The sequence below is a fragment of the Erpetoichthys calabaricus genome, chromosome 3, assembly GCF_900747795.2.
Source record: "Erpetoichthys calabaricus chromosome 3, fErpCal1.3, whole genome shotgun sequence".
NCBI classification, from domain to species: Eukaryota; Metazoa; Chordata; class Cladistia; order Polypteriformes; family Polypteridae; genus Erpetoichthys; species Erpetoichthys calabaricus.
The window spans coordinates 299,106,343-299,125,523 of NC_041396.2; the positions used below are offsets into that span (position 1 = coordinate 299,106,343).

A 19,181-nucleotide genomic window follows, 5' to 3' on the forward strand; every position below is an offset into this window, starting at 1 on the left:
CATTGACTTTTACCGGCTACTATAGCTAGTAAACGTTTCGAGTATTAACAGTGCACACAAATGTAACACGTTACAAGAGCAATGTGATTTACAGAAAGTTTTCTTAACGTGTTACACCTGTCAATGAGCAACCATTCACACATTTACACATATTCAAAATGCTAGCACACATCGGCCGTCGGTCGATGCGTTGTGAGGAGGACTGTTCACACGTGTCATCAAAAATCACACAGAAGAAGAAGTACCTCCGGTTTCAAACAACGAAAATGCGCCTGTTTTGTTGTTTTTGAGCTATTACACTTTCATTATTTGAATCACAAATAAATCCAGAAAAGTATGTGTAATTTTGGTCCGTGTACTTTTTGGTATTTGAAATTTCATTTTAGAAGCAAAAACGGAAAAACGAAAATGAAAGTGAATTTTCAGATTTTGATTTTTGATCAAAGAATGAAATGAGGGAAAATAAGGTATTTTTTAATTCTGTGGTAACAAATAGCAGTCATAAACTTAAAATTACACATACTTTTCTCGATTTATTTGTGAATCAAATAATGAAAGTGTTATAGCTCAGAAACAACAAAACAGACGCATTTTCGTTGTGTGAAACCGGAGGTCTTCTTCTGCGCGATTTTTGACGACACGTGCGAACAGCCCTCCTCCTCACAGCACATCGACCGACGGCTTTGAAGGTACACTGCATGGCATCAGCAGAGGATGGACCATTATGTTGTTTTTCAGAACATAAAAAGAACATTTCAATTTTCACTCCGGGACGAGGACATGACTGCAGAAAAACTGAGTCGCATCTTTCAGGTAAAAATACAAGCTTTGCAAACTTTGCTTCATTGATGTAGCAGTTCTTTTATGAACGTTATTGTTGTTACTTACTACGAAACAGCTAACATTTGGTGATTTCATTTACTAACACTAAGTCTGGCAAATTTTATAGTGCTAACATTTTGAATGTGTGTAAATGTGTGAATGGTTGCTCATCGACAAGTGTAGCACATGTTAAGAAAACTTTCTGTAAATCACGTTGCTCTCCTAAAGTGTTACACGTCAATGAGCAACCATTCAAAATGCTAGCACTATAAAAATTGCCAGACTTAGTGTTAGTAAATTAAATCACCAAATGTTAGCTGTTTCGTAATAACAACTATAATGTTCATAAAAGAACTGCTACATCAATGAAGGAAAGTTTGTAAAGCTTGTATTTTCACCGGAAAGATGCAACTCAGTTTTTCTGCAGTCATGTCCTCGTCCCGGAGTGTCACTCTTTTACTGTTCCGAAAAACAACGTAATGGTCCATCCTCTGCTGATGCCATGCAGTGTAATTTCAAGGCCGTCGGTCGATGTGTTGTGAGAAGGACTATTCGCACGTGTCGTCAAAAATTGCGCAGAAGAAGAAGTACCTCCAGTTTCAGACAACGAAAATGCGTCTGTTTTGTTGTTTTTGAGCTATAACACTTTCATTATTTGAATCACAAATAAATCCAGAAAAATATGTGTAATTTTAAGTTTATGACTGCTATTTGTTACCACAGAATTAAAAAATACCTTATTTTCTCACATTTTATTCTTTAATCAAAAATATAAATCTGAAAATTCCTTTCATTTTCGTTTTTTCTTCTAAAACGAAATTTCAAATACCAAAAAGTACATGGACCAATTTTGGTCCATGTACTTTTTGGTATTTAAAATTTCATTTTAGAAGCAAAAACGAAAATACTGCCAGACTTAGTGTTAGTAAATGAAATCACCAAATGGTAGCTGTTTCGTAGTAAGTAACAACAATAACGTTCATAAAAGAACTGCTACATCAATGAAGCAAAGTTTGCAAAGCTTGTATTTTTACCGGAAAGATGCGACTCAGTTTTTCTGCAGTCATGGCCTTGTCCCGGAGTGTCGCTCTTTTAGTGTTCCGAAAAACAACGTAATTGTCCATCCACTGGTGATGCCAGTGTAACTTCAAGGCCGTTGGTCGATGTGTTGTGAGGAGGACTGTTCGTATGTGTTGTCAAAAATTGCGCAGAAGAAGAAGTACCTCCTGTTTCAGACAACGAAAATGTGTCTGTTTTATTGTTTTTGAGCTATAACACTTTCATTATTTGAATCACAAATAAATCCAGAAAATTATGTGTAATTTTAAGTTTATGACTGCTATTTGTTACCACTGAATTAAAAAATACCTTATTTTCCCTTATTTTATTCTTTAATCAAAAATCAAAATCTGAAAATTCCTTTCATTTTCATTTTTTCGTTTTTGCATCTAAATTGAAGTTTCAAATATCAAAAAGTACATGGACCAATTTTAAGTTTATGACTGCTATTTGTTACCACTGAATTAAAAAATACCTTATTTTCCCTCATTTTATTCTTTAATCAAAAATTAAAATTCTTTTCATTTTTGCTTCTAAAACGAAATTTCAAATACCAAAAAGTACACGGACCTTTCTCGTTCTCATTTCTTGCTTTTTTCTTTTCTCGGATCACGAAAGAACAAAAGGAAAAAAGTAATTGTTTTGCATTTTTCCTTTTGAAGCTGAAAATCAAATAAGTGTCTCTTTTTCTTTTTTAGATGATATTTTCTGAAACGAAATTTCAAATACCAAAAAGTACACGGACACCTTACATATAAGTTGTTAAATCTGAATTAAAATTGTGATGATCTGTCTTGGAACAACCCCATTGAAGAAGATTACAGTGGTTACACCAGAAACTGTTGCTGTTTGCGAAGGGGCCCCTGTAACAGTTCAAGCTTCAGAGCCGCAAAAATTAAGGTCCGCCACTGTGTGGATGCACTGTTTTGTAAAATGTGTGTAATCTCAGAGACACAAATTGATAATCAATTACATTTGTGGCTTTAAGAAATAGACATTATATTTTGTAAGTTTGAATACTTTTTGATATTGGGACCCAGGTATCCATTAGCTCAATTATAAAATGCAAGAGCAGGCTAGCAACTAATTACCATTTATAAAATATACTTCACTTTAGAACACAGTTTGATGTGACAAATTAATATATACCATGATTCTGAAGAAATAAGTGTGGCTTGAAAAATACCAAACATAAACTTTAAGGGCTGTAACCTAATTTCTCCTTCTCCTATCCATTCCTATTCACGCTCCACACATTGCTTTATTGAACCTGAACCCCTCTTCTGATCTCAGTCTTCTACTCAAACCTCAGGAAGATCTCATGTAAGTGCATGCCTACCTGCAGCCTCTCTTTGTCCTGATCCTCCTCTTCCAGGCTCTTGGCCTGCTCCTCTTGCATGAGATTCACCTTCTTCAAATGGTCCTTCATCCTACAGTGGATAAAGAAAGGGTAAAATTATCTTTTTTTTTTTGGTGGGTATTTTCACGCAAAGTCCACCCATACCTGTCCAGCTCTGTTTCTTTCTCCAGCACTTTCCCACTTATGACTTTGATGTCTTCCTCCAGTTCACAAATTTGCTTTTGGTTCTCTGCCTGCTGTTGGATCAGGGTGTCACGTTCAGAGGTCACCACTTGTTTTTCCTGGAGACCTTTCTGAAAGGGGAGGAAAAGTGTAAGCATAGGGTGTAAATGCGTACAGCACTCCAAGTGGCCAGTCACAACACCACAGAGTTGCCCAGTCCTGTGATTCACCTGGTACTTGTCCAGCAGCATTGAGTAACGCCCTTCTGCCCAACTCAGAGCTCTCTTCAGATCAGCACTCCTCATCTGCATTTCTGCCATCTCATGCTTCATCTCTGCATTGGACTCCAGCAGCTGGCTCTTCTCCTGTTGGCATTCCTCCAGACGGCCCTGTGGTGCACAAGTGGACTCCAACATTTGTGGCTGCCCCATGTAAATGACACTTAAGCCTCAGCCCCCTTACTAAACCTGGTCACACCTGTAACATCTCTGCTTTGGGAATGATGAAGAGCATGTCGGAGGCAACTCCATCCTCTCCTTCCAGGGTCACAAGCTCATCGAGGGTCTGAGGAGCACTAAAGGTGAATGAGGTGCTGCGTGAGCATACCTCACCCTGGCCGTCCACGTAGCAGAATTGGTAGGACTCTGAGCTCCCCTTAGGCAAGTAGAAGGCTGCAAGGTACAAATATGGGGACAGGGGGTCACTATATATTCTGTTCATCAGGGTTTTGGATCAATTGCAAATGAGTGAAAAATAATTATAAAGGGAGAGAGGTTTGGGAAAAGGATTTCATATAAATTGAAAAAAATATAATAAAATAGGGGGATGGAGCAGGAGGAGATTGAGTGGATGACTGGAGTCAAACAAAGAAGGTCAGGAAATGGAAAGAAAAAAATTTTGTACGATTTATGAATTTGGGGATGAGCCATGAGAAAGACATAAAAATAAGGACAGAAAAAGAGATAGAAAAGTAACTCCATAATATATAAATAAGACCCTATCTGATAAATAAGGCCAGAAAAAGAGATAGAAAAGTAACTCCATAATCCATATTACTAACCGAGAATGGTAAACCGGAAGGCACAGACGCAGGTCTCGGTAAACCGGAAGGCATGGACGCAGGTACACAGCGATGGGACCATGAGACATAGTGCGCAGGCGCCTACAGCGCGCATCTCATAAACCGCAAGAGAAGTCTTATCCACCGCGAATGAAGGAGTCACGGCCCAAAAACGAAAGAGCTCAACTAACATGAATGAGAAATGAAGCAACAACGTGCCCATAGCTAACGACTAACGACACAGCCACACAAAAAAGAGGATTCTGCGCTGCACCCCAGAGTCAAATGGAAGAGGCTACGGAGGCCCCACAGGTCCACAAAGATGGTACGGAAGGCGCGTGAAAGTACGAAAGGCGCATGCGCCTACAACGCGCTTCTGAACTAAACGTCCACACTACACAGCATGGTCCGGGTAATAACAATAAATGAACTCTCCGTATTAAACGTACGGCATCCTCACATGTCCAAACCATATAGCATATGTGAATCACATTACCGTGATGCATTATTAACAGTACAACCACAGAAAACGCTCCGTATTAACAGTAAGTGCAATTATCCATATTACTAACGGTAGACAACGGATAACTAATGGAGTCACGGTCACGGCTCCAAAACGATCCAGCTCAACTAACGGAGCTACAAAAGCGAGCCCGCGTGAATAAAAACAATAGACGTGGGCGCCTACAACGCGCGTCTGAAACCGCGGAAGCAAAACTGTCTCGGCTCCAAAACCAAACAGCTCGACTAACGGAGCTACAAAAACGAGCCAGCATGGACAAATACAATGTACATAGACGCCTACAACGTGCGTTTGAAACTGCGGAAGCAAAGCAGGCACGGGTTCAAAACGAACGACCACAACTGACGAAGATACAAAAACGAGCCCGCCTGGATAAAATCAATGAACGCAGGCGCCTACAGCGTGCGTCTGAAATGCCGCAAGCAAAGCAGGCACGGCTCCAAAATGAAACATCTCAACAAACGGACATACAGAAGCAAGCCCTCCTGAATACAATTAATGAACGTAGGCGCCTACAACGTGCCTCTCAAACAGCAGAGTCAATAGATAAATGGCAAAAAAAAGGAACGACAGACGGCTGCTAAACAATTCTGCCAATTAGCTGACAACGCATTCTGTAATAAGTCCACCATTAGTGGACATTCATTAGGATTAATGAATATTCTTCCTTTGTTTGTCATCTACACCTTTACACTCCAATATATCTCATACATTCATCAATGTATTTCGGGTTACCCAACACCGGGGGTAGGCGAGCGAAGCGAGCAGGGGGCGGAGCCCCCTTGTATATAAATAAGAACCTATCAGATAGATCATCAGGTAGCACACTATTGGCATGTCAGATATAGGGGTGAGCCGGACTGAGAGGTTAAAAGGTTATCACACAGTTGCTAAATTAGACATGGCCAGAGATATTTATGTACAAACTGACACAGTCTGGCAATGAGATCAGCAACAGCAGTCAGCAAGACTGACATACCCTATGAGTAGAAGTCGCTTACAAAGAGGTGGACAGATATAAAAGGCAGAATATGCTAGAGAGCTATGAAAGGCACTGCATAACAGGTAAGATATAAAAGGCACCATATAACAGAGATATTAAAGGCAGTATATAGAGATTTTGAAGGTAGTATGTAAGAGATATGAAAGATATTAAAAGAAATATATATATTATAAACAAGAAAGGATAGATAGATAGATAGATAGATAGATAGATAGATAGATAGATAGATAGATAGATAGATAGATAGATAGATAGATAGATAGATAGATAGATAGATAGATAGATAGATAGATAGATAGACAGACAGATACTTTATTAATCCCAATGGGAAATTCACATTCTTCAGCAGCAGCATACTGATACAATAAATAATATTAAATTAAAGAATGATAACAATGCAGGTGAAAAACAGAAAAACAGACAATAACTATGTATAATGTTGAATGTTAACGTTTACCCCTCTGGGTGGAATTAAAGAGTCGCATAGTTTGGGGGAGAAACGATCTCCTCAATCTGTCAGTGGAGCAGGACAGTGACAGCAGTCTGTCGCTGAAGCTGCTCTTCTGTCTGGAGATGATACTATTAAGTGGATGCAGTGGATTCTCCATAATTGATAGGAGCCTGCTGAGCGCCCTTCGCTCTGCCACAGATGTTAAACTGTCCAGCTCCATGCCAACAATAGAGCTTGCCTTCCTCACCAGTTTGTCCAGACGTGAGGCGTCTTTCCTCTTAATGCTGCCTCCCCAGCACACCACTGCGTAGAAGAGGGCGCTCGCCACAACTGTCTGATAGAACATCTGCAGCATCTTATTGCAGATGTTGAAGGACGCCAGCCTTCTAAGGTAGTATAACCGGCTCTGTCCTTTCTTGCACAATGCATCAGTATTGGCAGTCCAGTCTAATTTATCATCCAGCTGCACTCCCAGATATTTATAGGTCTGCACCATCTGCACACAGTCACCTTTGATGATCACTGGGTCTATGAGGAGTCTGGGCCTCATAAAATCCACCACCAGCTCTTTGGTTTTGCTGGTGTTCAGGTGTAGGTGGTTTGAGTCGCACCATTTAACAAAGTCATTGATTAGGTCCCTATACTCCTCCTCCAGCCCATTCCTGATGCAGCCCACGATAGCAGTGTCATCAGCGAACTTTTGCACATGGCAGGACTCCGAGTTGTATTGGAAGTCCAATGTATATAGGCTGAACAGGACCGGAGAAAGTACAGTCCCCTGTGGTGCTCCTGTGTTGCTGACCACAATGTCAGACGTGCAGTTCCCAAGACGCACATACTGAGGTCTGTCTTTAAGATAGTCCATGATCCATGCCACTAGGTATGAATCTAATCCCATCTCTGTCAGCTTGTCCCTAAGGAGCAGAGGTTGGATTGTGTTGAAGGCGCTAGAGAAGTCTAGAAACATAATTCTTACAGCACCACTACCTCTGTCCAAGTGAGAGAGGGATCGGTGTAGCATATAGATGATGGCATCCTCTGCTCCCACCTTCTCCTGATATGCAAACTGCAGAGGGTCAAGGGCGTGTTGAACCTGTGGCCTAAGGTGGTGAAGCAGCAGCCTCTCCATGGTCTTCATCACATGTGATGTCAGAGCAACAGGCCGAAAGTCATTCAGCTCACTAGGACGTGATACCTTTGGGATTGGGGTGATACAAGATGTTTTCCAAAGCCTCGGGACTTTCCCCTGTTCCAGGCTCAGGTTGAAGATGCGCTGTAGAGGGCCCCCCAGCTCCGATGCACAGACCTTCAGCAGTCGTGGCGATACTCCATCTGGACCCGCTGCTTTGCTGGCACGAAGTTTCCTCAGCTCTCTGCTCACTTGCGCTGTTGTAATTATGGGTGGGGATGTCTTTCCTATGCTGGTATCAGCAGAAGGATGTGTGGAGGGTGCAATACTCCGAGGTGAGAGTGAGAGTGGGTTAGGGTGGTCAAACCTGTTAAAGAAGTTGTTCATTTGGTTTGCTCTCTTCACGTCTCTCTCAATGGTGGTACCCCGCTTCGAGCTGCAGCCAGTGATGATCTTCATCCCATCCCACACTTCCTTCATGCTGTTATTCTGCAACTTCTGCTCCAGCTTTCTCCTGTACTGCTCCTTCGCCGCCCTGAGCTGGACTCGGAGTTCCTTCTGCACGCGCTTGAGCTCATGCTGATCACCGTTTTTAAAAGCCCTTTTCTTCTGGTTCAAAAGGCCCTTGATGTCACTTGTAATCCATGGCTTGTTGTTAGCATAGCAGCGTACAGTTCTTACTGGAACTACAATGTCCATACAGAAGTTGATGTAGTCAGTAGTGCAGTCAACAACTTCCTCAATGTTCTCATTATGAGATCCCTGCAGGATATCCCAGTCTGTAGTTCCAAAAAGTTCTCTCAGAGTATTCTCAGCCTCCGGGGTCCACTTCCTGAATGATCGTTTGGTTACAGGTAGGACTCTCACTCTTGGTTTGTAGTGAGGCTGAAGCAGAACCAGGTTATGATCTGCTTTCCCAAGCGCAGGCAGCGGGGTGGCACTGTATGCGTCTTTAATGTTTGCATACAGTAAATCAATAGTCTTATTTCCCCGGGTGTTACAGTCTACATACTGGGAGAATGCAGGTAATGTTTTGTCCAGCGTCACATGGTTAAAGTCTCCAGCGATTAGCACAAGCGCCTCAGGGTGCTGCGTTTGTAACTTAGCAACAGCAGAATGGATGATGTCACTCGCTGACTCCTCATCCGCCCGAGGAGGGATATACACGATGACAACAATGACATGTCCAAACTCTCTGGGCAAGTAGTAGGGACGTAAACTTACGGCCAACAGTTCGATATCCCTGCAGCAAGTGGAGATTTTGACGTTAATGTGTCCAGAGTTACACCACCGTGTATTAACATAGAGAGCGAGTCCTCCTCCTTTGTGCTTCCCACAGGTACTTGCATCTCTGTCCGCTCTAACTGTGCTAAACCCGGGTAGCTCCACGTTGGCATCTGGGATGGTGTTATTTAGCCACGTTTCGCAAAAACACAACAAACTGCATTCTCTGTAGGTCCTGACATTTTTCACCAGCGCAGCCAGTTCGTCGATCTTATTTGAGATTGAGTTTACATTCCCCAGAATCACAGAAGGCACCGAAGGCTTGAAACGCCACTTTCTCGCAAGCCGCTTCATTTTTAGCTTAGTGCCGGCTCTGCTGCCACGATACCGCCTTCTTACCTCGTCAGGTAAATATGGAACCACACCGGCACTGGCATTTGTTCTCAGCGCTCGAAGTTGAGTACTTGAATATGCGAGTCTCGGCGTGTAAAAATCCATGCCCACGTTGTAAAAGTAAGTGTGTCCAGGGAACGAATCCACATAAAATAAAGTAATAGGAGTGATCAATAAATAAAAATAGAAAAATAAAAGTAGAAAAGTACACATATATATACAGTCATACACGGAGCTGCTGAAAAGGCTGCCACTCACGGCGACGCCGGATACTACGTAACAGAGATTGGAAAGGTACAGACAGACAGACAGACAGATAGATAGATAGATAGATAGATAGATAGATAGATAGATAGATAGATAGATAGATAGATAGATAGATAGATAGATAGATAGATAGATAGATAGATAGATAGATGTGAAAGGCACTATATAACAGATAGATAGATAGATAGATAGATAGATAGATAGATAGATAGATAGATAGATAGATAGATAGATAGATAGATAGATAGATAGATAATGCACTATATCATAAGCTAATAAATTAAGAAAAACAAAGAAAAATACAATCAATAAGAATATTCAGAAAAACAAATAAACCAACAAAAGGTTAAATAAAAAGTGAACACACTCAAGATGGAACCCTGGCTACACCATAACACTGACATAAATACACTTGTGGCCTCACAGCCTGTGGGGGGACCCCCACCATTACAAGTATACCACTTAAAATTTCAAAAATGCCATGAACACCCAAAAGTGTGGGGTTGGGGACTGTAGGATGGCTGTCATGGAGTTTACTTGGGTACAGAAATTTTACTCTGGCGTAGTGTGAAAAATGATTATGCTTGAGAAAAGTAATGAAATGGGGTAACCCTGCAGTTAGAGGCACAATCTGAGGGGCATTTGAAAGGAGTGGAGATTAGTGTTGGGGCAGGTGGCATTAGTAGGCAGTAAGTGTGCTTTACCCCCTTCTCTCTTTACCTGCTAGCTTTCCCATAATCTACACTCAGGTGTACCTTGAAAATTGACGCAGCATTTAGTAGCCGTCCCCTCTTGGTAGCCATCCGGAACCTGCGACCACACAAAGGTGTGGTAATCCCGTATAGCATTCCACCCAACCTGTGGAAAAATGAGCAACAATAATGTCATCAATATTTTAAACAGCACCTTTATGATACAAACTAAATTTTATATGACATCTTCACAAATGTCTGCAATGATTCAAGACGCTGCTCTGTGTTTGTTTCTGCCTTTTGCCCAGAGCTGCTAGGACAGGCTCTGACTCTCCACAACCCAGAACTGAATTAAGTGGCTTTGGGAATTCATGCATACAGTAATCCCTCCTCCATCGCGGGGGTTGCGTTCCAGAGCCACCCGCGAAATAAGAAAATCCGCGAAGTAGAAACCATATGTTTTAATGGTTATTTTTATATTGTCATGCTTGGGTCACAGATTTGCGCAGAAACACAGGAGGTTGTAGAGAGACAGGAACTTTATTCAAACACTGCAAACAAACATTTGTCTCTTTTTCAAAAGTTTAAACTGTGCTCCATGACAAGACAGAGATGACAGTTCCGTCTCACAATTAAAAGAATGCAAACATATCTTCCTCTTCAAAGGAGTGCGTGTCAGGAGCAGTGACTGTCACAGAGATAGAGAGAAAAGCAAACAAATCAATAGGGCTGTTTGGCTTTTAAGTATGCGAAGCACCGCGGCACAAAGCTGTTGAAGGCGGCAGCTCACACCCCCTCCGTCAGGAGCAGACAAAGAGAGAGAGAGAGAGAGAGAGAGATAGAGAGAGACAGAGTTTGTTTTTCAATCAAAAATCAATAGGTGCCCTTCGAGCTTTTAAGTATGCAAAGCACCGTGCAGCATGTCGTTTCAGGAAGCAGCTGCACAAAAGATAGCAACGTGAAGATAATCTTTCAGCATTTTTAGACGAGCGTCCGTATCGTCTAGGTGTGCGAACAGCCCCCCTGCTCAATCCCCCTACGTCAGGATCAGAGAAAGTCATCGCAAGAGAAAGAGAAAAGTAAGCTGGGTAGCTTCTCAGCCATCTGCCAATAGCGTCCCTTGTATGAAATCAACTGGGCAACCAACTGAGGAAGCATGTACCAGAAATTAAAGGACCCATTGTCCGCAGAAACCCGCGAAGCAGCGAAAAATCCGCGATATATATTTAAATATGCTTACATATAAAATCCGCGATGGAGTGAAGCCGCGAAAGGCGAAGCGCGATATAGTGAGGGATCACTGTATATCCTTATAAATGATTTAAGAGGCAGACTTGGATAAATATAAACATACTGATCTTATAAAATGTGCTTTTTAAAAACTTTTCCACCAAGTGGGAATCCACCTGTGGTCAAGTGAATTGATTGGACATGATAAGGAAAGTCACACACCTGTCTATAGAGGGTCCCACAGTTGGGCAAAACCCAAACCTTGAGGTCCAAGAAATTGACAGAGGAGATTAGAGAAAGGACTGTGTGGAGGCACAGATCTACGGAAGGCTACAAAACAATTCCTGCAGCACTGAAGGATCCCACGAGCACAGCAGCTGGAATACATCTGGAAAAACCATTAACTCTTCTTAGACCAGGACAAATTGAGGAATCATGGGAGTAGAACCATGGATAAGAGAAATGACAGAGAATCTGACGATAACCCGGGCTGAACTCCAGAGAGCCAGTGTGGAGAGGGAAGAAACTTCCACAAGGACAGCAGTCAGTGCAGATCTTGGTTTTATGACAGAATGGCCAGGCAGAAGCCTCTACTCAGTAAAAACACCTGGAAGCCTGCTGGGAGTTTGCAAAAATGCACCTAAAGGACTGGACTCCCTGACTGTGAGAAACAAAATTCTGTCATCTGATGAAACCAATATGTCTGGAATAAACCAGGCGCTGCATTTCACCCTATGGAATGCCATTCCAAGATGAGGAATGGTGGTGGCTGTAGAAGGGACTAGGAGACTAGTCGCGGTTGAGGGGAAGCTGAACAGAGTGTCACATATGCACGCCAGTGGGTCGCCTTCCAGATTCACCTAAGGTATGTGGCACCACCCCGGGACAACAGGGAGTGCTTCCACAAATGTTCTTGTTTCCTTTTTTACCTCACAGACTCAAGAAGCTGCCACTGGAGGGTAATAACGTCAAGGAAGCCCCACCCTACCCGGTCTGCTTGGTACAAAAGAGAGATGTTGCCAGAAGGTGGTGTCTCATTACTGTCTTGACTACAACAGCGAACACTCCTGAGAGAGAGAGAAAGAGATAAAAGTGCGACCCTGAGAGAGCACTTATTCATGGGAATTGTCCCTAGCAAAGAGTGCCCAATATTCATCTTTTTTTGTTGAAATTAAATGGGGCTTTCTATAGTTGGCATGCCAAGCATTTAGCTTTTGCCCTGCCTCATCATTCACCCCACTACAATAGCACAGTACAGAAGTACCGAGGTATCCATAATGAAAACCTGCTTGCTCCAAAGTGCTCCAGATCTCAAACTGAGCTGAAGGTTCACTTTCCAACAGGACAATGACCCTCAGCACAATGCAAAGACAACACAGGAGCAGCTTAGGGACAACTCTGGGAATGTCCTTGAGTTGTCCCCCTGGATTTGAACCCAATCGAATGTCTCTGGGGAGACCTGTCCATTGCTGGTCTCCATCCAATATAAGAGAACTTATCTGCAGAGAGGAATGGCAGAAAACCCTAAAATCCAGGTGTGCAGTTTAGCACATCAAATCCAAGAAGACTCCAAGCTGGAATGGCTGCCCAAGGTGCTAAAAAATGAGTAAAGTAGTCTTCTTCTTCTTTCGGCTGCTCCCATTAGGGGTTGCCACAGCGGGTCATCTTTTTCCATATCTTTTTGTCCTCTGCATCTTGCTCTGTTACACCATCACCTGCATGTCCTCTCTCACCACATCCATAAACCTTCTCTTAGGCCTTCCTCTTTTTCTCTTGCCTGGCAGCTCTATCCTTAGCATCCTTCTCCCAATATACCCAGCATCTCTCCTCTGCACATGTCCAAACCAACGCGATTCTCGCCTCTCTGACTTTGTCTCCCAAACGTCACACCCAGTGCAAATCTTAGCATCTTTAACTCTGCCACCTCCAGCTCTGTCTTTTGCTTTCTGGTCAGTGCCACCATCTCCAGCCAATATAACATAGCTGGTCTCACTACCGTCCAGTAGACCTTTCCTTTCACTCTTCCTGATATCCGTCTGTCACAAATCACTCCTGACACTCTTCTCCACCCATTCCACCCTGCCTGCACTCTCTTCTTCAATCCCCATTACTCTGTACTGTTGATCCCAAGTATTTAAACTCATCCGCCTTCGCCAACTGTGACAAAACCCACCATTATGTTTTAGTTGGACTCTTTTAATATAGGAAAGTTTACTTCATTGGTTTGACCGAGATTCCCTACGAGGAGCAAACACCAGCGAAAATGGCATCGACATCTGGCGAGAGATCGAAGCGAATGCGTAAAGCAAAATACTCTGTGGACAACATTTTGCATGTTATCATTGAATTAGACTCTGAATTGTCGGACTCCAGTTTTGTGATCGGAAACAAATGTGAGATACCAGCGTCAGCTGATCGGTCCCCCGCTGATCATGTTGCAGAACAGGTTTTGTGTAGCCGACGTAGCTATGGTAACAATGACAAGTGGTACAAACCAGATTGCAATGCACTGCAATGGCGACCGCCCATGCCATGCCAAGACAGCCTGGGTGCCAGTCAGCTGTGCATTCCTCATGAACTGGTGGCCACAGCGCGCAACAATAGACATTTTATGTTGATTTCTGTGTGAAACCATAGCTTAGGGGTATTTTCGAAAAAACTGTATTTTTCTAAAGAAAAAATTCAGCCCTCAAAGATTTAAGCACTCTGTGATAAAGATGATCTGCTCCTGCTGGTTTATGTCATTTCAGCCTATTCAATCTGAGCAGCTTTTCTTTCTCTACAATGACCAAATCCCTCAGTACCTCCTTAGTAGTCCCTGTTACCACTGTGAGGTTATCCACTTGCTCACTTGTGAAGACCTCAGAAAAATGCGAGTTTAGAGTGTCTGCTATTTCACTGTATCTTTTAATTCCCCTTTACTACTCTCGATGCACTTCACCTCCTCCTTGACTGTTCTTTTACTACTAAAATACTGAAAGAATCTCTTAGGGTTGTCTTTCGCCTTATCTGCTGTATTCCTCTCTAACCACCTTTTAGCCTTCCTGATATTCTTAATGGTTGCCCTCATGTTCTCATTAGTCGTAAATGCCTTATTTGTCTGTCTTATTTCTTTTAACTCTTTATTAACCCATTGCAGAGTTTTTCAAAATTTCCTACTAATTCTAAATTTATGTTATGCGCTGTCCTGCATTACATGTAATACAAATATTTATCCATTTCTAAGGCATATTTATAGGCCGTTAAAGGAAGAATGAAGCACAAATTGTGAAACTGGTTGGAATAAAACCTGTAGGCAATGCCACCACCTGGTTCCATCCATCCATCCATCCATTTTCCAACCCGCTGAATCCGAACACAGGGTCACGTGGGTCCTCTGGAGCCAATCCCAGCCAACACAGGGCACAAGGCAGGAACCAATCCCAGGCAGGGTGCCAACCCACCGCAGGACACACACAAACACACCAAGCACACACTAGGGCCAATTTAGAATTGCCAATCCACCTAACCAGCATGTCTTTGGACAGTGGGAGGAAACCAGAGCGCCCGGAGGAAACCCACGCAGACACGGGGAGAACATGCAAACTCCACGCAGGGAGGACCCAGGAAGCGAACCCAGGTCCCCAGGTCTCCCAACTGTGAGGCAGCAGCGCTCCTCCTGGTTCCACTCTCCCAAAAGGTCAATAAACCTTCAAACCCATGAAAAGGTGACACAAATACTGCACTGATCCAGTGACTGTCCTCATGTCCAACTTGCAATTGTTCTACCCTGGCAACCAGGATGTACATATTTCTTTAAAATAAAAAAATATAGGAGTCGATCACGTGACGGTGGGAGATATCCAAGCCCAACTCACCTTGAAAATGCCAATCCAGTCTTTAGAAGACCATGCATGCGCAGGAGTTAGGGTGTAGTGACACTCCACACGGCTCTGAGGGATGTAACTCTGGGCCACATTATGGAACGTCACCTTCTCCATGGGACAGTCCTGTGAGACGCTCACCTGAAGCCACTCCATTCACAGCAGCACATTGATGAGGAGCTAAGGAGAGAGAAGAGAACGTGGGGGGGGGGGGGGGGGTATTAGAAGTCATGCTGCTGTGCCAATATTAATGTTACAGAGGTCTCACTCTTTGAAAGGCGCTATATCAAACACAGCATGTGACTGGATATAATGCAGCATGTTCCACATAAACAGGTCTGTTTACTGACTGAAACGAGGTTTACATTTCTAGTGCCACACATTCTGGAATCTTCTACAGGGAGAGACCAATGTCAGCCCCTGCCCACCAGCCTAAACAAGGCTGTCCAAGTCAGACACACATACCGACACACACAAAAAAACTAAGGCGACCTACCAAAGTTAAAGGTTCAAACTGTGCAGCCACCTTTCCATGCAACTACACAGTGGAGATGAACTTACCTGCTGAGACGCTGACAGTGTGTGTTCAATAGGAAAATGCCATTTTGAACAGTAACCACTATGAAAGGAGCTTTAGTGATATAAAAATGAAAAAGCGGGTACTGTGGAGTAGCGGTTAAGAATTTGGACTTTAAAGTCTGAGGTGATGGGTTCAGATCCTACTACGGACACTATGTGAGTATGAGTGAGGCGCTCCCATTGTGGAAACAAAAGAAATGGAACCAATTGTGTCTCAAATGTTCAAATTTGCCTTTGAGAAATAACAAGCAGTAAAAATAAAAAATAAACAGGTTCCGTTCTGCCCACCATGCTAAGATATATTTTTTTTAATTCATTCTTTAGAGGCATAGAATAAAATCAAGTGCTTAAGGTTCATATTGCCACTATTGGGCACAAAGAAGGGAGTTACCAACCCTGTCTGGGACACCAGCATCCCTCACATGTGACAAGTAAAGCAGAGCAACAGCACATAGGCATATTACTGGCAAAGGAAGAATATCAAGTACTGCGACACGGCAAATTCAACCATTTTTTTTGCAGAAGTTGCCTTCAAAAGAGTGTTGATCGCACTTTTTTTTTTTTGCTATTTTAATTCCCAATTGATAAATTGATAAAGACACTATATAATAGATAAAAAGGCACCACATAACAGATAGAAATAAGAAGCACTATAGGATACAGACTAGGATACAGATATGAAAAGCATTGTATAATAAGACAGACAGAGATGATATATTTACTAGCCATGTGCGCCCAACTATGTTGCGCGTGTTAAAGTTGTCTGTGAAGGGCTCACTCATTAAACGCGGCTGCCAGTCGTGAACTGGGCCCTTTGTCGCACAGCATTATGATTTTTTTATAAGGGAAACAAAATTACAAAAGAAAACCCTTGGACATTGATTCAATAGGAACGGCCTACTCGGAATCACTGTCCGAATAGTAATTATGTGGTGGTGTAGGAGCATTTCTGCTTCTCTCCGTTCACAGTTCGTCTCGTTTTCACAACGCTGTCGTTTCCTCTCACGGTCTCTTCTCAACCTTTCTCCAATCTCGCAGTTTGCTTTGTGGCAATCCAAAGAGTAAGGCAATATACACGGAGCAATGGTTATAAAAGGGGGACACATAGGTATCCAGGCTCTTTAAAGCATAAATAGGGATCACTTCACTGACATGTGAGCAAGCCACGGTACAACTGTGAGACGCGCAGCACTCGCCAGCTACAACGTAACAATAATAATTTCTGGAACGTGCTGTTACGTTGTCGTTCATTTTACCCACTGTCTTTCCTTCATTCATATGTTACGTAGGCACGTACCTTTTATCTTCGGCAATCTCATTCTCTAACCAGGCCTCAGGTTCTAACCAGCGTAACACTGTCCACCACCCCTTTCGTTATTCCGGCACATTGTTGACATCCGTGAGTAACAACAACGTACTAAACTGGAAGGTGGTCTATGCATGCGTGGAATTCGCGGACAAACAAAGATCAAGATCCAAATGAAGATTATATATAAAGATTAGTTAATTTAAAGCACAACAATTTGTTTAGTTTGAATGTCTGTGTTTTGAGGTGTGACTGGAGTACTACAGTCTTCAGTAGTATAAGCCTGGAGGAGATTCGTAATGCAATGCCTATGTTTTAGCTGTCTCTCTACTGCCATCTAGTGCTGTTTCTTCTAATTCATTCACGGACAAACAAAGATCAAGATCCAAATGAAGATTATATATAGCAGGCATGTCAAACTCACTACCATTGATGGGCCGCTTCGACTGCCATACGTGCATCAGCGGGCCGTACTGTAACAAATACTATTATACTATTATACAAAGTTACTGTAGCATTCTTTCCAATACTGAAAACTTTAAAAAATGTAACACATAAAGTTCTGCGGTGGGTTGGCACCCTGCCCAGGATTGGTTCCTGCCTTGTGCCCTGTGTTGGCTGGGATTGGCTCCAGCAGACCCCCGTGACCCTGTTTGGATTCAGCGGGTTGGAAAATGGATGGATGGATGGAACACATAAAGTTTAAAGAAAAGCAATTTATTTCCATGCAGTCTCTATACAACAGTGTAGAATTAGAGTCTTAACCTCTTAGCTAGGTCCTTATTATATTACTAGGCTCACCCGCCTTTTAAGGCAACCGAATTTTATCCTCAATTTGTGTGTGCTCCATGTGTACATCAGGCATGCAAGTGTAGGGAATGAGAACATCAAAGTGCACATTCATAGCATCTCCCGAAAACCTAAGTTTTTTTATCTCCTCGAGTGCCTGTCCAAACTTGGAGTGTAGGACTCCATAATAATATACTTGAAACTCATTGGGGAACAACTCTCCCGCTGCCATTAGCTCAGAAATGGTACCATAAGTTTGAGACTTTGACATTTCAGTGAGATGCTGAAGCTCATTTGTAGGCCTATAAGAGATTCCTGACGGCATCACTGTAAATGGCTGAAACCTTGACCAATTACTTAAAACATGTCGTACAATGTCTGCCTGAATCTGTACCGCTAAAGACGTAGTTTCATGCACTAAATAAGCTATAGATGAGAATAAGCAAGCACCATCTCCCCTGATATTTACTACGCGGTGAGGCATTTGTACTCCATCAACATTAATTATTTCCAGAGACATAATTTTGTCTATTTTTCCAGCGCATCACACACAAAAGCAAGGGAACGATGGGAGCACCAGAACTCTGCTCACATCGCATCGCTTCGTGCCGAAAGTAGTAAGTCTGTGATAAGCGGAATACTGCTATGCTTTGCACTCACGGGACGGAAGGACAATCCCGACCGCTTTTATATAGTGTCTTGATGATTGATATTCATTATATTATATTCATTGCTTATATAGGAGCCTTACAGTGTGATATTTATTTCTTTTGTCCCGACACTTGGCATCTCTTGTTAGTAACCAGTTCGTCAATATCAGGCTTGAAATCTCATGCAGCTGCAACTTTTATGAGGGATGAAAGGTGCTCGATGGTAAGTCTTGAGCGATGTGGGGTTTTGGTAGCTTTCATTAACAAAAACAATTGCTCAAAATGGTAAGTGCTTCCGATCACTGACAGTACTCTCGATGCCAACTTACGGATCTGCACCTACGAGGGTGGCAGGTAAGCATACAAGCCTGGCACACCAACTTCGTTGTATTTTGCCTTCAGAATAGAATCTGACTGCACTTCGATCAATTCCATTTGGATATTCTCAGGCACATTCTCAACGTTGTAAGAGAACAGCGCAATGCCCTGTTTGTGTGAACTGAAATCACGAAAATGCTCACTGAATTCATTGCTCAGTAATTCAAGTTGGAAAACAAATCCTCCAAAAATCAAATTTTACTTTACTAAGTTTACTTCAAAGTTTATATTGTAAAATAAG

General features: G+C 42.6%; 1 protein-coding gene and 1 long non-coding RNA gene across 4 annotated transcripts in view; both read right to left on the reverse strand.

Moving 5' to 3' along the window:
- The window catches only part of LOC127527205 (uncharacterized), a 201,450-nt gene that overhangs the window by 154,998 nt on the left and 27,271 nt on the right, over positions 1 to 19,181 (reverse strand). The window lies entirely within an intron of this gene.
- The window catches only part of calcoco1a (calcium binding and coiled-coil domain 1a), a 100,071-nt gene that overhangs the window by 45,633 nt on the left and 35,257 nt on the right, over positions 1 to 19,181 (reverse strand). For all 3 annotated transcript variants that reach the window (XM_028798580.2, XM_028798579.2, XM_051925061.1), the window contains exons 2-7: positions 15,233 to 15,418; positions 10,209 to 10,311; positions 3,881 to 4,074; positions 3,634 to 3,792; positions 3,386 to 3,534; positions 3,221 to 3,311 (exon numbers count right to left, since the gene is read on the reverse strand). In XM_028798580.2, coding sequence (XP_028654413.1) covers positions 3,221 to 3,311; positions 3,386 to 3,534; positions 3,634 to 3,792; positions 3,881 to 4,074; positions 10,209 to 10,311; positions 15,233 to 15,394 — 858 coding nt within the window. In that variant the 5' untranslated portion in view covers positions 15,395 to 15,418. The remainder of the gene's footprint in view (positions 1 to 3,220; positions 3,312 to 3,385; positions 3,535 to 3,633; positions 3,793 to 3,880; positions 4,075 to 10,208; positions 10,312 to 15,232; positions 15,419 to 19,181) is intronic.